Source organism: Salvelinus fontinalis, chromosome 39, assembly GCF_029448725.1.
Source record: "Salvelinus fontinalis isolate EN_2023a chromosome 39, ASM2944872v1, whole genome shotgun sequence".
In the NCBI taxonomy this organism is placed as follows: domain Eukaryota; kingdom Metazoa; phylum Chordata; class Actinopteri; order Salmoniformes; family Salmonidae; genus Salvelinus; species Salvelinus fontinalis.
In genome coordinates this window covers 6,775,085-6,792,883 of record NC_074703.1, presented here as the reverse complement: position 1 = coordinate 6,792,883, position 17,799 = coordinate 6,775,085, and the positions used below count along the sequence as shown (strand labels likewise).

General features: G+C 42.3%; 2 protein-coding genes across 2 annotated transcripts in view; one reads left to right on the top strand and one right to left on the bottom strand.

The window, feature by feature from the left end:
• Positions 1-6,882, top strand: part of LOC129838502 (hepatocyte growth factor-like) — a 42,325-nt gene extending 35,443 nt beyond the window's left edge. The window contains exons 15-18 of the mRNA XM_055905499.1: positions 1,614-1,751; positions 1,924-2,030; positions 3,293-3,435; positions 3,595-6,882. Coding sequence (XP_055761474.1) covers positions 1,614-1,751; positions 1,924-2,030; positions 3,293-3,435; positions 3,595-3,822 — 616 coding nt within the window. The 3' untranslated portion in view covers positions 3,823-6,882. The remainder of the gene's footprint in view (positions 1-1,613; positions 1,752-1,923; positions 2,031-3,292; positions 3,436-3,594) is intronic.
• Positions 6,883-8,820: 1,938 nt separating this feature from the next.
• Positions 8,821-16,375, bottom strand: pax4 (paired box 4). Its single transcript, XM_055905292.1, has 10 exons — positions 13,511-16,375; positions 13,212-13,342; positions 12,770-12,985; positions 12,570-12,660; positions 12,312-12,458; positions 11,979-12,061; positions 11,807-11,879; positions 9,985-10,064; positions 9,684-9,780; positions 8,821-9,390 (listed from the first exon to the last, which is right to left on the bottom strand). The coding sequence occupies exons 1-10, from the start codon at positions 13,542-13,544 to the stop codon at positions 9,053-9,055; spliced, it is 1,290 nt and encodes a 429-aa protein (XP_055761267.1). The 5' UTR covers positions 13,545-16,375; the 3' UTR covers positions 8,821-9,052.
• Between the last annotated feature and the right edge of the window lie 1,424 nt (positions 16,376-17,799).

Sequence of the window (17,799 nt, the reverse complement as noted above, 5' to 3'; positions counted from 1 at the left end):
GTGGTTTAGTTGTACTCCTAGTGAGTGGTTTAGTTGTACTCTAGTGAGTGGTTTAGTTGTACTCCTGGTGAGTAGTTTAGTTGTACTACTAGTGAGTGGTTTAGTTGTACTCCTAGTGAGTGGTTTAGTTGTACTCCTAGTGAGTGGTTTAGTTGTACTCTAGTGAGTGGTTTAGTTGTACTCCTAGTGAGTGGTTTAGTTGTACTCCTAGTGAGTGGTTTAGTTGTACTCCTAGTGAGTGGTTTAGTTGTACTCCTAGTGAGTGGTTTAGTTGTACTCCTAGTGAGTGGTTTAGTTGTACTCCTAGTGAGTGGTTTAGTTGTACTCTAGTGAGTGGTTTAGTTGTACTCCTAGTGAGTGGTTTAGTTGTACTCCTAGTGAGTGGTTTAGTTGTACTCTAGTGAGTCGTTTAGTTGTACTCTTGTGAGTGGTTTAGTTGTTCTCCTAGTGAGTCGTTTAGTTGTACTCTAGTGAGTCGTTTAGTTGTACTCCTAGTGAGTCGTTTAGTTGTACTCCTAGTGAGTCGTTTAGTTGTACTCCTTGTGAGTGGTTTAGTTGTACTCCTAGTGAGTGGTTTAGTTGTACTCCTAGTGAGTGGTTTAGTTGTACTCTTCTGAGTGGTTTAGTTGTACTCCTAGTGAGTGGTTTAGTTGTACTCCTAGTGAGTGGTTTAGTTGTACTCTTCTGAGTGGTTTAGTTGTACTCTTCTGAGTGGTTTAGTTGTACTCCTAGTGAGTGGTTTAGTTGTACTCCTAGTGAGTGGTTTAGTTGTACTCTTCTGAGTGGTTTAGTTGTACTCTTCTGAGTGGTTTAGTTGTACTCCTAGTGAGTCGTTTAGTTGTACTCCTAGTGAGTCGTTTAGTTGTACTCTTAGTGAGTGGTTTAGTTGTACTCCTAGTGAGTCGTTTAGTTGTACTCTTGTGAGTCGTTTAGTCCTAGTGAGTCGTTTAGTTGTACTCTAGTGAGTCGTTTAGTTGTACTCCTAGTGAGTCGTTTAGTTGTACTCCTAGTGAGTCGTTTAGTTGTACTCCTAGTGAGTGGTTTAGTTGTACTCCTAGTGAGGGGTTTAGTTGTACTCCTAGTGAGTGGTTTAGTTGTACTCCTAGTGAGTCGTTTAGTTGTACTCCTAGTGAGTGGTTTAGTTGTACTCCTAGTGAGTGGTTTAGTTGTACTCCTAGTGAGTCGTTTAGTTGTACTCCTCCTGCCGACGTCACAGAATCTTGCTTCCATCAAGACCTTGGCCATTGGCATCAGCATTAGTTCAGTAGCTTGTTGCTGACTATGCAATGTGCTGTATATAGGTCATTGAACACAGTTAGTTGAGGAGCCAGATTGAGTGAGTTTGTAGAGTGCATGCTGAGGAGTTCTATTGTCAGTTTAGTTATGCTGGTAGCTGTGGTTAGTAAGTGGCCAATGATAAGTATTCATACAGAGAATAGAGTAGAATACTGCAGTACTGTATTTTACTGTATTGTATTATAGTGTTTATACAAGCTGTGGCCAATCTTTTCTTCAGCTTATACATCTTAAACTATGTTCAGTTTATACTGACTGGTCAATGTGTGGTCAACCCTATTTGGAGTGTGTCTGACAGTAGTCTCTGTGGTCCTCAGTGTTCCAGACCTGAGTGAGTACAGTGTACAGGTGGGCCTCCTTCACCTCAACTCGTCCTTGGACCACCCCAGGCTCCGCATCGCACACGTGGTCTGTGGCCCGGAGGGATCCAACCTGGCCCTGCTCAAACTGGCCAAGTAAGAATAGCATTCATTCATTCAGTGAGACAGTCAGTCAGCCATTTTACTTACCTGGTAAAATAAATTTTAAAAATATAATCAATCCATCCATTAATTCATTCTCAATCATGCATTGTAGGCACAGCAACCATTTATTTATTCATTCATGTGTTTATGTGTCCACGCCTAGGCCTGCCCCTCTCTCTGAGCATGCCTTCACCATCCAGCTCCCAGTAGCAGGCTGTGGGGTCACAGACGGAACCAACTGTCTCATGTACGGCTGGGGAGAGACCAAAGGTACTGCCCTACATGACTGTTCCTGTGTTGTGTCTTATCCCTGGGTTGTGTCTTATCCCTGTGTTATGTCTTATCCCTGTATGGTGTCTTATCCCTGTGTGGTGTCTTATCCCTGTGTGGTGTCTTATCCCTGTGTGGTGTCTTATCCCTGTGTGGTGTTTTATGTATTATCTATATACACTCAGTGGCCAGTTTATTAGGTACACCACCCCATTCACAAAAATGGTTTGCTCCTACAGACAGTGAGTCACGTGGCCGTGGCTTGCTATATAAAGTTACTATTCGACTGAACGTTAGAATGGGCAAAACGAGTGACCAAAGCGACTTTGAGTATAGTATGATTGTTGGTGCCAGGCGTGCCAATTCCAGTATGTCAGAAACGGCTGGCCTCCTGGGCTTTTAACCCACAACAGTGTTTACTGAGAACGGTGCAACAAACAAAAAACATCCAGTCAGCGGTAGTCCTGTGGGCGAAAACAGGTCGTTGATGAGAGATCGAAGGACAATGGCAAGAATTGTGCAATCTAACAGGCGGGCCACAAACAGGCAAATAACGGCACAATGGTGGTGTGCAGAACAGCATCTCGGAAGGCACAACCTGTAGGTCCTTGTCACGGAGGGGCTATTTGCAGCAGACGACCACACCAGGTTCCACTCCTATCAGCTAAAACCAAGAAGAAACGGCTCCAGTGAGCACGCGATCACCAACACTGGTGAATAAGGAGTGGAAAAACATCATCTGGTCAGATGAATCCTGGTTCCTGTTGCGTCATGCTAATGGCAGAGTCAGGTTTTGGCGTAAGCAGCATGAGTCCATGGCCCCATCCTGCCTGGTGTCAACGGTACAGGCTGGTGGTGGTGGTGTAATGGTGTGGAGACTGTTTTCCTGGCACACTTTAGGTCCCTTGATACCAATTGAGCAATGTTTCCAATTCCCCGAAGAATTGATGCAGTTCTGTAGGCAAAGGGGGTCTGACTCGGTACTAGATGGGTGTACCTAGTAAACTGGCCACTGAGTGTATTCTGTATGACCTCTGTTTCATGCTATGGTGTGGTGAAGATCTGGGGGGATATTGGATCGAGAGATCCTTGATATTGTAAGAAAAGAGACCTTAGGATATCATGTATTGAATGTGTGAATAAAGTCCCCCACAATGACACCATATAGACAAACATGTTGTCCAGGATTATAGGTTTGGAATATGGTGTTTGGACAGTAGACTGACTGTTTCCTGCTTTATTTCTGGCTACTTCCTGTCCAGGGACAGGATATGAGGGGGCACTGAAAGCTGTGAGTCTGCCCATGGTCAGTAACGACTGGTGTTCTGAGCTCCACGACAAAACCCTGCCGGTCACCGACAGCAAAGTGTGCGCCGGGGGCAAGACAGACCAGGGAGTGTGTGAGGTGAGCTTCATAAACATTACTCTACATTATCTGAAACATGCATTGACTCGACATTGCGTGACTCAGTTATTACTTCAAACTATTCGTATAACTACCATAATGCCTTTTGATTGGCTGCATGAGCACCACGCTAACCTGCTATTGGTTCGTCCCTCACAGAGAGACTACGGTGGCCCGTTGGTGTGCCAGGAACGAGAGAGCAAAGTCATCGTGGGCGTGAGCATCCACGGCCGGGGCTGTGCCCTGGCCCGGCGGCCCGCCATCTTCGTCAATGTGGCCTACTACTCGGGGTGGATCCATAAAGTCTTCATACACTACTCCAGGTTGGAGGAAAAACGAATGGAAGAAGCACAGACTAAACCACTCCATTCAGGACTGTACCACTAGCATGCAAGAGGAGGGATGGAGCATTCAGGACTGTACCACTAGCCTGCAAGAGGAGGGGTGGAGCATTCAGGACTGTACTACAGCACTGTAAGAGGAGGGGTGGAATATTTAGGACTGTACCACAAGCCGGTAGGATGGAGAATGTCCAACAGAGGATGCCTTACTAACAAGACGGTTGGGAGATGTAAGAATGAGGAAACTGACTTTATGGGAAGCAGCCATTTTGGGGCTTCGTGGCTGGACGTCGCTTCTGTTTTTGGAGGGAAAAAACACCATGAATGGAAGAGATATTTTGGGATGTTCAGAGGCTGGGAATACAATGACATGTTCAGAGAGGCTGAAAATGATAAGAAGGATTCTTATAATATGCAAATTGATTAATGCAGGACCAGGTTGTTATGCCTTGATCACACTGATAGCGTCATTGCGCAAAGTAGTACCTAGCATCATTTGGATTGTGTGCAACAAAAGTTCAACATTCACCTTCTGCTACCATTTCTGTCAAGCTGTCTACGCATACAATGTGATGCATACCTTGATAAATCCAAGGTATGCACCACAAAGAACACACTGCAACTGCCTCTGCAATGCAATGTTGCAAGGCAAATGCAGTATTCCATTGGAAATGAATGTATTTCTGCTATACCAAATTGTATTGACGCTGTCTTTGTGATTGAGGCATTAGCTTTAATAACATTTCTAAACAATAGTTTCTGGCACATGGACAGCTTTTTTTTTTGTGAAATATATGAATACTCTTAAGCCATAAAGAGGGGTGAATTGATTTGTTCTCTCACTCCGCCCACAAGACAATAGGAATGGTATGGATGACTCAGTATTGTCTCCTGGAAAATACTTGAATTTGATCAGAACCAAAACCAGAGCCATGCGAGGAGGGATCCAGACAGGACTTGGTACGATCCGTGGCTACTGGGTCACGTTGAGGGCACATGATGTAATGGCTAAAAGTTCAGTCATTCAGAAGTTACCACTTGGTGAGTGGTGGGAATTAAAACCTGTCTAGAAACAACCTCTAGCTCATAGCCGTAAGCTCATAGCCCTACTCCCCAGGTACTGGTGTAGAGCACTGTATACCAACTCGAGTCCTCCAGTACCCCTAACAGCACACACTTCTGTTGTAGTCCCGCAAAAGCACACCTGATTCAATTTGTCAGCTAATCATCAAGCCCACCTCGAGTTGAATCAGGTTTGTCCAGAGTTACAACACAAATATATGCTGTTGTGGATACTGGAGGACTGGAGTTGGTATACACTGCTCTACACCAGTACCTGGGGAGTAGGGCTATGAGCTTGAGGCTATGAGCTAGAGGTTGTTTCTAGACAGGTCCTAACTCTCACCATTCACCAAGTGGTTGTTTTTGGAAAGACTATTCAGTAACTGTTCCCTAACTAATGCTAATGCTAACAGTTACTTAGCCAAACGTTAACAGTTAGCCTACATGGCTAACATGTCTCCAGTTTTGGAGGGAACTCTACACTAGCCCCTGGTGGGCTGCGTGTGCGTTATGTGGTCAGAGTACACATTTAGAAGTTTCTTATTGAGTGTATTTCTGTCACTCTGTGTTATTTAATAGGTCTTATAGATCTGGGCCTTTGCTTGGCTCACTCACACCAGACGTCAGTGGAGTTGCTTCCTCTCTACTCTCTGTGTTTTATATTTAAACGGATTAGAACGTAGTGTGCAGTCTTATTTATTTGTATACATCTGGCCCTCGCGAGAGGGCGCCAGCGATTGATGTCGACAAAGAGACACGTCTCGCTAATAGAAGAGGTGAAGATTATGACGTCTTTTTATTTGATACATGTTCTAAACTCAGTGTTTAATCATTATTATTGGAGGTACACTGAATGGCAATACGGATTACATGAAAAGTATGGGTTGTGTTCCAAAACATACCACTTTGTCAGTCATTTGTCTTTTAACAATACTGACATGCAGTAAGTGTAATGACATAGGAGAATGTAATAATAGCTTTCTTTCAGTGTTGAAAACCAGTCATGACATCAGTTTTATCATCACAGAAAGCAGATGTGTATGTATGACTAATGATCTCTTCAAACTGGGCCCCTAAGAAGACTTATAATTTCACCCAATTTCTATATCCTAAAATATTGCGTGTGATAGTTTAACACTATGTCACAGTATTTGACCTGTTCAGTGCCTTTTTGTTAGGTGGACAAGAATCAATAGTGTACAATAGAATTGGCGCAGAGAGCAGTGAGTGTATTTTACTGTTATGTAAATAAGTGTGTGTAAAACTATTTTCCACTTCCAATGTCTTATTTACATAGTTTTCTTTTTACTTTATATGGTCACTCTGTTTATAAACTTGTATACTGTAAACTCTATATCAGCTGCTATTTTTAAAGGGTCGGGTTGGGTCTTAATATTATATACTATATGATTTTGTTATATTCACGTTTTAATATTACATTTACAGTGTACATTACAGCTTGTTTCACTCTTTTCATACGTCTGTCTGTCTGGCACTCTCTCCTTAAGTTAACCTTCAGACAAAGATTCTTGCAGAAATACAGTTTTCTGCAACGCATACTCTCTCAACACAATTCAAGATACTCTGGGTCAAGTTCTTACTCTGGGTATTATTTTCCCACTTCCCATGGCAATTATAGCAATAAGACCTCAGTCTATGGGCTTTGCATGGCCATTGTCCACCATGACCCAGTTCCTGACCAGAGGATGAGCGGAAACGTTCAGTTAACGTTTGGGCAGCGCTAGAGATGTTCAGATGACGCTTAGACAGCAATTGGGCAACACTAGACACCGTGGCATGCTTCCTCCGTCATGTGGGGTTCTCATTTGATACATGACTCCTCAGTGCTGAGGAGAAAATGGCCGACCTGTCAGCGCTGACCTCAGCCTCATCCACGGGGGCTTGTCACGAACCAACCCCAATGCTTTGTGCCTCATCGTAAACGGGGCATGAAATAGCTTTCTTCCCCGCTTTTGCCGGAATAACAGCCCAACAGTCAATAGTTCACGTCTGGTGCTTCTGGGAAATAAATCCATTTAAAAGATTTGTCTGTATGTGGAAATTCACAGTGGAGTAAAGTATTTAAATTACTACTTAAGTATATTTTTGACTACTTTTACTTCACTACATTCCGAAAGAAAAGAATGTACTTTTTACGCCATAGATTTTCAGATTACGGTATGAATGACACCCAAAAGTACTTGTTACATTTTGAATGCTTAGCAGGACAGGAAAATTGTCTAATTCATGTCCTTTTCTAGAGAACATCCCTGGTCATCCCTGCTGCCTCTGATCTGGAGGACTCACTAAACACACATGCTTCATTCGTAAATGATGTCTGAGTGTTGGAGTGTGCCCCTGGCTATCCGTAAATAAATAAAAATACAAGAAAATGGTTTGCTTAATATAAATAATTTAGACTTTTAATTTTACTTCTTATACTTAAGTATATTTGAGCAATTACGTTTACTTTTGATACTTAAGCATATTTAAAACCAAATACTTTTACTCAAGTAGCATTTTACTGGGTGTCTTTCACTTTTACTTGGGTCATTTTCTATTAAGGTATCTTTACTTTGACAATTGGGTACTTTTTCCACTACTGGGAAAAAAAACAACGGAAAAATCTTAATGAGAAATTATTCGGAAAAGGAATTTGTGAACCTTGCGCTGGACTATTCCCAAAGGCAAGAGCAACATTGTACACACAATGGGATCCTCTTGCAAAAACCTTAATCAAACAATCAATCATGATGATTTATGTCATTTAAAAGCTTGTTGCAGTGACCTCAGAAATATGTAAGTGGTGCTATGGAGTTTATGCTCAGACCCTGTGTTGTGTTTATGTGTTGATCCTGCTCAGTCACCGTGCTGAAGTATGCATGCTCCCTTCCAAAGCCTACAAGAGAATTCCATCTTAAAAACTGAACTTGGATCGCTCTCTGAGCTAATGGTTCTATCTCAACTCGTCTTTCTGCCATTCCTCAGGTATCTCCTCGCCTGCTCAACCTCAATACATTTTCAGAGAGGGTGTGGGTAATCGAGGAAAGATTCATTCTTAAAGAGCCACTGGAAAACCTCACAGAACTACAACAGTCTCTTGGCTTTGAGTGTTTTTGGGCAACTCTTTTGATTCACGGTTCCAGTGGAGGGGATGCAGTACAGCAGAGGTGCCCAATCTTCCTCTTGTAGAACTACCCTCCTTCAGACTCTCGCTCCAACGATTATTTAACCCACCTGACTCTACCAATTAGCTGCTCACTAGGACCTGATTAGCAGAATCACTGTTGTAACATCTTAGTCGGAGCAACAGACATTCATACCGTAATCTGGGCCCCAGGGATACCTTAGTCTTGGCCCCCAGGGATACCGTAGTCTGGGCCCCCAGGGATACCATAGTCTAGGCCCCCAGGGATACCTTAGTCTGGGCCCCCAGGGATACCGTAGTCTAGGCCCACAGAGATATCGTAGTCTGGGCCCCCAGGGATACCTTAGTCTTGGCCCCCAGGGATACCGTAGTCTGGGCCCCCAGGGATACCGTAGTCTGGGCCCCCATGGATAACGTAGTCTGGGCCCCCAGGGATACCTTAGTCTGGGTCTCAGGGTATGACTATTTCTGGTGGAGATACTGAGCACTGACAGAAAATAGATACCCCACTGCACTGTCAGCATTCTTCTTTCTCTCAGAGAGATTGTGTGTTTGAGATGGATTGCATTGCAGAATCACTGATCTACCAAGCACCTTGCATCCAAAATAACTTTGCATTATGTGATCAAGATTAGCAATTCTGTGTCCGCTCAAACTGATCCCCCTCAAACAAGCTGATTCATTTATCTGGCAGCGAGAGAAAGAATGTATCCATAGGACTCTGTCGCCCTCTCCTGCCTAAAGATGATAGTCTCAACTCTTCAAAGATGATGATATGGTACAATTCAGTGGGTATATCAAGAAAGAACTAATAACAACTAATACAAACTCGCTTTTTATTACTGAAAATACTTTTCAAAACAGAACAACTCATCAATTTCACTGAGATATGTTGCAATAGCCTGTAGAAATGTCATTTTAAACACAGGTCATGATTGGAATGTCTCTGTACTGACTCTGTTGCATACCCTGCCCAGTAGTAATCAGCAGAGCCATAGAGGTGTGTGTGTGTATGAATGTTTGGCTCTGACATTCACTGATGCGAGAAAAGGGGAGACACATTCTGTCAAATAAGCGATGGACCACCAGTCCTCTCCCTGTGATGAGCCAATAGAAACCTTTCATCTGTTTGGTGATGAGCCAATCGGAAATCTGACCCATCATCCCAATGATAGTTCAGTGAATGTCCCATCTCAGTCTGATGAGCCAATGGGAAGACTGTCCTCACGTCTGTGTAATGATGAGCCAATGGGAAAATGAACCTCTCTGCATGGTGAGTCGATGGAGTCCTCTCGTCCTGGAGATGGACCAATGGGAACGTGGTGCTGCCTGAGTATTGAGATGCTGAGGATGGAAGTGGAATGGAGATGCCTCTATAGCCCAACACTTCTGTTCCTCCTATACCTGTAGGTGAGGTAGTACATTCATTCACTCTTCACATTGTGTTTTATAGGTACATCTCTGAAATGGCAGGGTTGGCCAATTATCCTTGAGCTCTGGTGAATGTGTAGGATTTTGCTTCGGCCCTCCCCTAACACACCAGATTTTGCTAGGTTCTCTTTGAGAAACGGAGCAGTTGATTTGTGGAGTTGGCTGAGTTAGGGCAGGGCTGGAGCATAAACCTGCATGGTAAGTGGCTCTCCAGAAGAAGGGCTTTGCCCCCCTCTTATAAAAAAACATAATAAACGCTTAATCACCTCTCTCTGTTGTAGTAGCTGGACCATATCTCTGGGAGATTTCTGAGCATGAAGTGTCAAACTGTACTCCCAAACTCTCCCTCTGACTCCAGTGAGTCTAAACACAGTTGAAATGACACCACAAACAAGATAAACATAACATTTAGTTAGTCAGCTGGTAACTTCCTGCAAGGGTATTAACATTTAACTACACATGAATTGTTTTCAATTGTAGCGGTGTATATACTCAATTTGCATAACAATATGGTGTTAAAACTCCTGAAATGCAGTATGTTTCAGGGGGCTTAGCTTGTTTATGTACCTGTTGAGTCATTGAGTTGGTTGTTGTCATCGAATTCACTGAAGGGAAATCTTTGTTCTTTTGGTTCATCAGAAATGGAGCTTTTAAAAGAAAAGTGAACTGTTATTCTCTCCCTCTCAAGCTGCTATAGACCACCAAGTGCTAACAGTCAGTATCTGGATAACGTGTGAAATGCTTGATAATGTATGTGATATCAACAGAGGTATATTTTCTGGGTGATTTAAATACTGACTGGCATTCATCACGCTGCCCACTCAAGAAAAAGCTTCAAACTGCAATCAGTGCCTGCAACCTGGTTCACTTTATCAGTTAACCTTCCATGGTAGTTACAAACAGCACAGAAATGAAATCATCAACATGTATTGATCACATCTTTACTAATGCTGCAGAGATTTGCTTTAAAGCAGTATCCAAATCCATCGTATGTAATGATCACAATATAGTAGCCATATCTAGGAAAACCAAAGTTCTGAAGGCTGGGCCTAATATACTTTATAAGAGGTCATACAAGAAGTGTTGTAGTGATTCCTATGTTGTTGATGTGAAGAACATTTGTTGGTGTATGGTGTGTAATTATTTTACCTTTGTTTAACTAGACAAGTCAGCCATTATTGTCAATGACAGCTTAGGAACAGTGGGTTAACTGCCTTGTACAGCAGCAGAACAACAGATTTTTACCTTGTCAGCTCAGGGATTCAAACTTGCAACCTTTCGGTTACTAGTCCAACGCTCTAACCACTAGGCTACCTGCCGCCCCAGTGTAATGCCAGTGTATTGAGGAGCAACCAGATGCTGCACTTGACACATTTTATGAAATAGATTTTTACAGTTACTAATAAGCATGGACCCATTAAGAAAGTGACTGTAAAAACGGTTAAATCCCTGTGGATTGATGAATTGAAACATGTTATGGTTGAGAGGAATGAGGCAAAAGGAATGGCAAATACGTCTGGATGCACAACCATTTGACAAACGTGGAATTCGATTCCACATCAGGTAACGTATGCAAGCAGAATAATCTTCTTCTTTTTATTTATTTTTTTTAAATTTTTTTATCCCGTTTTCTCCCCAATTTTCACCCCAATTTTCATGGTATCCAATCGCTAGTAATTACTACCTTGTCTCTTCGCTACAACTCCCGTACGGGCTCGGGAGAGCCATGCGTCCTCCGAAGCACAACCCAACCAGCCGTACTGCTTCTTAACACAGCGCGCCTCCAACCCGGAAGCCAGCCGCACCAATGTGTCGGAGGAAACACCGTGTACCTGGCCCCCTTGGTTGGCCGCACTGCGCCCGGCCCGCCACAGGAGTCGCTGGAGCGCGATGAGACAAGGATATCCCTACCGGCCAAACCCTCCCTACCCCGGACGACGCTATGCCAATTGTGCGTCGCCCCACGGACCTCCCGGTCGCGGCCGGCTGCGACAGAGCCTGGGCGCGAACCCAGAGACTCTGGTGGCGCAGTTAGCACTGCGATGCAGTGCCCTAGACCACTGCGCCACCCGGGAGGCCCATCTTCTTTTTTAAACAGATAAAAATACACCTTATGGACTGTGAATAGACACACACAGACACACACACACATGATAAGACACGCACTCTACACACACATACACATGGATTTTGTACTGTAGAGATGTGATCGTAGAGTAATGGCTTGAGGGAACACACTTAATGTCTTGTGAAAAGTGTTATTAAATATAATGTCATATATTTTAAATAGTATACAACTGCCTTAATATTGCTGGACCCCAGGAAGAGTAGCTGTTTCCTTGGCAGCAGCAAATGGGGATCCATAATAAACAAAAATACACACACTCACTATGTGCTCCGTGGACACTGCTCTTATACTTGGCTTCCCTCCTCCATTTTGCTCTTCTGTTTGAGAACCACACCTTCAAAGAGGAATGGCAATTATAACAGATGTAGCTCAGTGTTACAGGTCATTTTACAGGAAATGACATAGGTTGCATGCATAGTTTGTGTCATGTAACCTTGATGGTGTCCTCTGGAAGTTGGATCTCAGATGCCAGTTTTTCCCTGGTGAACATGTCTGCGTAGTGGCTCCGTGTGAATTCTGCTCAGTTTGGGAGGAAAAAATAGAATGAGAGAGCACTCAAAGGTCAGCTTGAAAGGATAACAACTTTTCCAACTGTTCTAAAACAAGCCTTGTTGAAATAGGAATAAGTCCAATCAAACTAAGTCGTTTAAGACTAATCATTAATGTATCCACTCCACATAAACACACAGCCTACATGTACATAAACAGTTGTCGTAGTAAAAGTAGGACATTGTTCTGCCTAAAGTCCACTACTGTACAGGCCTACCTTGCTCTAACACTCTGCTCTGTTCCAAGGTGAAGGTGGTGCGGTTGCGATGCTGGGGCCCAGGAGGCTGGAGCTCGTTCACCTCAACTGTCTCCATCTCCTCCCTCTCCTTCACTACTGACTGCGTTGGGGTCTCCACTAGAAGACCTGGAACGCATACAAGTAGACTATATGGCTTTGTTTTTCAAATTGCGCACAGTGTATGTGGCATAAATGTGTGTATTTCTGCCAGATCAAGATGTACGATGTGTAGCCTACCTGGGTATCTGGGGCGGTGCCCAGAAATCTCCACACTCAACATCGCAGAGTCGAGTTGAATTTTCCTGAGAATTCGGTTTACAGAGGACACCTTTTGACAAGGAGAAATTAATACTTAAATGAATCGAAAAAATAGAGTTATTTCCCTCACAGTTGTACACACTTTGTATCATTCTGGTGTAGCTTGTGATCTCACTTACACTGGGAACTTTGGCCGATTTACAGATTCTTTCGGCCGCGAGCTTTTTTCTGATTTCCCAGGCGAATATTGTTGGGTTTTTCGTCTTGCATTCAATTATTTTCGAGATGACTTCGGGGGTGAGGAGTCGAGGTCTACTACCTCCGGTCGCCTTCGGGTCCAGGAGGCCGGTTTTGTGGTACCTGCTCAAAATCTTGCTGACGCAGCCATTTGACACCTGCCAGCGTGGAGTGCACATTTGGGTTTTCATGAATTGACGCACGATTCATATCCACCATCAGAGCACAATAACAGAAGTACTACTAGATCATTGAAAGCACACCATTTAACAACTATTTAATTTATTAAATTAAATTAATAATAAAACAAATTATGCTTTTCATGTATCGAATAATATCGAATAGGGCGCAAACACGAGCTCCTATAAGCCTGTTGATACGCACCTGCAGAATTCTGGAGATCTCGCATGGGCGCACACCTTCCGATGCCAGTTCGATCATCTTCCTCCTTTTATATGCTGGAAGCGGCCTCCCGTTCAGAAACACCCCACCAAGCTGATTGACACACCCGCTCCCTTAGAATAGAACAGAATAAAATAACTTTTATAAGATTTAAACCTATTTTACCGCTTCATGCATCAACATTTCTTTGAATATTGTTGGAAAAAATGTCTCCACTCAATTCAATGTAAAGTAATCTTCTAACACATTATAGTTAGTCCTTCGTTTGCATATAGACCTACCTTCGTTTGACAGGTCCACATTTGTTCCACACATGTCAATTGGTTCTTCAGAGCCGTATCAAATGAAACAACAAGATCATTCCTGTATACAGTGCTGATGTTCCTTTGATAAACAAGAGAATAAACTGTTATATGAGGAACTTCATCCCCAAAATGCACTGACCTGATTGTAAAGTGCATAAAACACCTTACCTGTAAAATGTGAATATTCGGAGTCTGAGGGGATGCCAATTCACACCTGTCTGTTGCACAGGTCGCCACTGACAGGAATCACGCGCGACTTCACAAATATATACCCTATTAGCCTTTTCTAGATGACGTAGTGGTCTGATAGGAGAAATGTCAATATTGCATGTAGGCCTACTGTACCTGACTCTCAAGTAACCGATTGTCTGGAAGTCAAGCTGCGAACCACAATATTTAACCCCACACATTATAGGATATAAATATGGATGACCCTTATAAAGTGCCAATGTAAAATTTGTTTTCAACGTTGTGGTCAAAATTATTGCCCCAAGATTTTTGTAAAAAAAAGTTTATTATGGGTTAACTAGACCTATTAAAACAGCTTTTGCAATTGTGAACTTGAAGCAGAAGAATGCAATGCCATGTAATAAACTGTAGGGCCAAAAGGGGACATTTTTATCTCACATGCAGTGTATTTACAGTGGACTACAGTGGCTTACATCTAGACGGGTTTCAAGTATAGTCCGTTTGGCTATTCAATTTCTGATAACTATTTGTTAAGGTACATAATATAAGGGAATAGGAAGCTCGCATCCACTGCTCTCTCTAGACAATTATGCGCATAATTCAGTATTGTATCCTGAAGATGGACCATATGCTGTGTCAAGAACAATCTACATGTTTTCTGTTGGGCTAATGAATATACTCATTTGGCCTTTCAAAATCGAATTTCACACGTGACACCAAAGGTAAGTTAATTCCATTTACTGTATTCCATCTCCAAGCGACACGTCTCGGGTCACGTGACTTGAGCATCCTTTCCCAAGTCAGTGTTTAAGATTAGTCCGATCGAGTCTCCTTTTTTTAAAGCTAACATTTGAAAATCTGTCCCGATGTCGACTGCCATATGGTAAAGTGCTTCTGATAAATCATAAATCCATCATTCAGACTCTTTTATTACATTTTCTTTCAAGCATGAACAAATAGTCGGATAGGGCGAATGTGGGGGGGACCAATTGGGACTTTCATTTAGAAAAAAAGGACGAGGAAAACCCTCGCAGATGTCTCTTGACCAGCCAGCAGATAAAATGCGCTGTAAACGTTTCAAAGGAAATATTTGACGAGCAAATATTAGCAAATGTGAAACCACACAAGGCTCGTCTTTTGGTCCTGTTTAATGACTAATTGGGCATCATTAGCTAGGTCCACACAGATCGAAGTGCCACTGAAATAAAGGGTGGATTTTAAAATGCCATATGGTCCAAATTATATATTAACCCACGAGTTAGCGCACGGTTATATTTTCTGTAGAGGACGCATTGTATATAGCTGATAAACAGCTCTGGACACCAGGGTCTCCTTGCCAACAGACAGAGAAGACAAATAACATATTTATTTATTACTGCACAGAGTTCATGCCCCGATTGATTTGGAGTACTTTATTGCATATTTTGTGTGTACAACCCAAGGTTAATAAAACAGTCACGCTGCGGGCACGGAAATGGTTAAACATTCTTGGTGCGTAAATATTCGCTGGGCTCACCAAAGGCGTCGGCTAACCTTTTCGGCCTAAAGAAGAATTCTAAACATAGATCGACCATATGTCAATGACACACAACATTGTATTTGGTTCTATCGACGTAAGTTTGTGCTTTATTGTGTCCCTAGGTGTAGAGAAACATTAACATTTTACCCGCGTAAAAGGGTACCATAAACCTATCCAAAGCGCACAGAGCTCCCTCATGCGTCTCAACGTGGGGTCATATAGCCTTCATTCTAGCGCATTTCTACACACTGAAGTATGACAAGAATCAATTTACCCTCACTTGGAAGGACTGTTAAAATTGAATATGCAATTCGATAAATATTAGCACAAAAGCACATTTAATGGTTTCCATGGTAGCCAACATCAGGCTGCGTTGAGCCCCAAATAATGCTTATTTAAGAAGTAGCCTATCATTTGTGTGAACAAAACTGTGCATCTGAGACCACATCATCTTATAGTTCAAATGCCAGTATGACTGAATCATTTGATCTGATTTGTGTACCCTACATTTGCTATATAACATATTGATCCTATATATTCTATATATTGCTGATGTATTATGAAGTTATTGTAATTCTTTGTTTGTAATATTATACTTGATTTACTGTATGCTTCTCTGTAGCCTATAGACAACCAATTTGGGATGGAGAGGGCAGGCAACATGAGTTTGCTTGTTGTCACGCCCTGGCCTTATTATTCTTGGTTTTCTTTATTATTTTAGTTAGGTCAGGGTGTGACATGGGTAATGTTTATGTTTTGTTGGTTTTGGGTGTTTATTTGGTAAAGGGGTTATGGGGTGTAGTAGATGGTTTTGTGTTGAGTGTATATGTCTAGTGTTGTCTATGTTGGTTAGTTATCTAGGAGAGTCTATGGTTACCTGAATGAGTTCCCAATTAGAGACAGCTGATTTCGGTTGTCTCTGATTGGGAGCCTTATTTAGGGTAGCCATAGGCTCTCATTGGGTGTGGGTAATTGTCTATGTAGAACGTTTGTAGCCTGTATGTATGTGCACAACGTTTGTAGCTTCACGGTCGTTTTGTTATTTTGTTAAAGTGTTTCGTGTTTATTGTTTGTCATCTTTTAAAATAAAAGAAGATGGCTTATTTTCCAACTGCTGCATTTTGGTCCGTAAATCCCCCACACGATCGTGACACTTGTGGATGGTTTTGCAACTTGTAAATGTGTTCCTTGTTAAAGTCAATAAAAAACTATTTCAAATTCCCGAGTTTAAGGAGCAGACATGGAAATGAGTTTAGAATATTTATTGAGGAAATTGAATGGATGTGAGAATGGACGGGATGAAGCCACAGGCTGCGGTTGAAGGATCCAGGGGATGGTCTCCGTAGAGTTTGGCTTGGAGTCTCAGGTAGACATCATCATCAGGCCGTGGTAGATAGGCTGCTGTGGTGACGCCAATCCCCCCAGGAGATCTTTGGAAGAACGTAAGAGATCCTATAGAGAAGGTGGAGAAGGTGAGGGATGCAACACTTGATAAGGCTAGTAAGGCAATGTGGTGCAACAGACATGCACTGCAGAACAAAGAGGCAGAATGTTAGTTTGGTCAGGTTTAAAGGGAAACTTCGCCATTTTTCAACTTCATATTCATAATTTCTAGCATCACACCAACATCAACATGTGTGAAAATGGTGCGTTTCTAAGTTTTGTAGAGGAAGATAAGTGTTTCCAAATACATCATCAATGTGCGTCATGTGATTTTGACCAATTGTGAGTAGATATTGACTACTTATTATCTACTAATCGGTTGATTCTATCATTGGAAACACTTATCTTTATCTTCTTTTTTTTTTTTACAAAACATAGAAACCTGCCATTTTTACATATGCTGGTGTTGCAAACAGGTGTGGATGCTGATTGGCAACGAGTAGAAGCTGGTGTTTGTTGAGTTGCAAGGGAGCCGCGTTCATGGCTAGTTAAAGTAGTTGCGTTCAAGTCTGGTCCTCTCTCCTGAATTCTTGTTCATTCTTAACACCATTAAGAGTATGAACGTGGTATGAATCTGGATTGCTACAATGGGACCCAAGTTGTTATAATAGTAGAAGCAGACACTCTTCATGCCACACATAAGCTTGAAAAGACTTTCCACATAATATTCATATCATCATCACTTCAGGCACAAAGGTATTTCATCCATCATATTCAAACAGTCTTACATATCTTTCACTAAACTAATGTGTCAGAAAAGGTTTTGAACCAAAATTGCATTGCATTCACATCATCGACAGACGCAAGATGTTAACAATGAAAGAATTACCCCCATTGTAGAACACATTATACAACTGCTGGGCAGTGTATGTCAGCTTTTACCCAATGGGCCAAAAGCCAAATTCTTAATCTATTACAGTACAACAATATCAATAATGACTGAGAAAGAGAAAGTGAGTGAATGAGTACACTGTTTCGTTGTGACAGGAAGCAACCTTGTGAGTCATATCCTGTTTGCTTGACCTGTTTTCCTCATTACAGTTCATAATCATTTTGTTGGTGTCTATTGCTGGGACAGTGAAGATTGAACCCATGTGTCCTGATCCATTAACAT

What these genes read in the sequence shown, in the direction of transcription:
- pax4 (XM_055905292.1), bottom strand. Translation starts at nt 13,544, where the DNA reads ATGTGTGGAACAAATGTGGACCTGTCAAACGAAG. An exon ending in TTCCAGAGGACACCATCAAG is followed by an intron (nt 11,880 to 11,978) that starts GTTACATGACAC and finishes TCCTCTTTGAAG; the next exon opens with GTGTGGTTCTCAAACAGAAG. An exon ending in AGCTACTACAACAGAGAGAG is followed by an intron (nt 9,391 to 9,683) that starts GTGATTAAGCGT and finishes CCTCACCTACAG; the next exon opens with GTATAGGAGGAACAGAAGTG.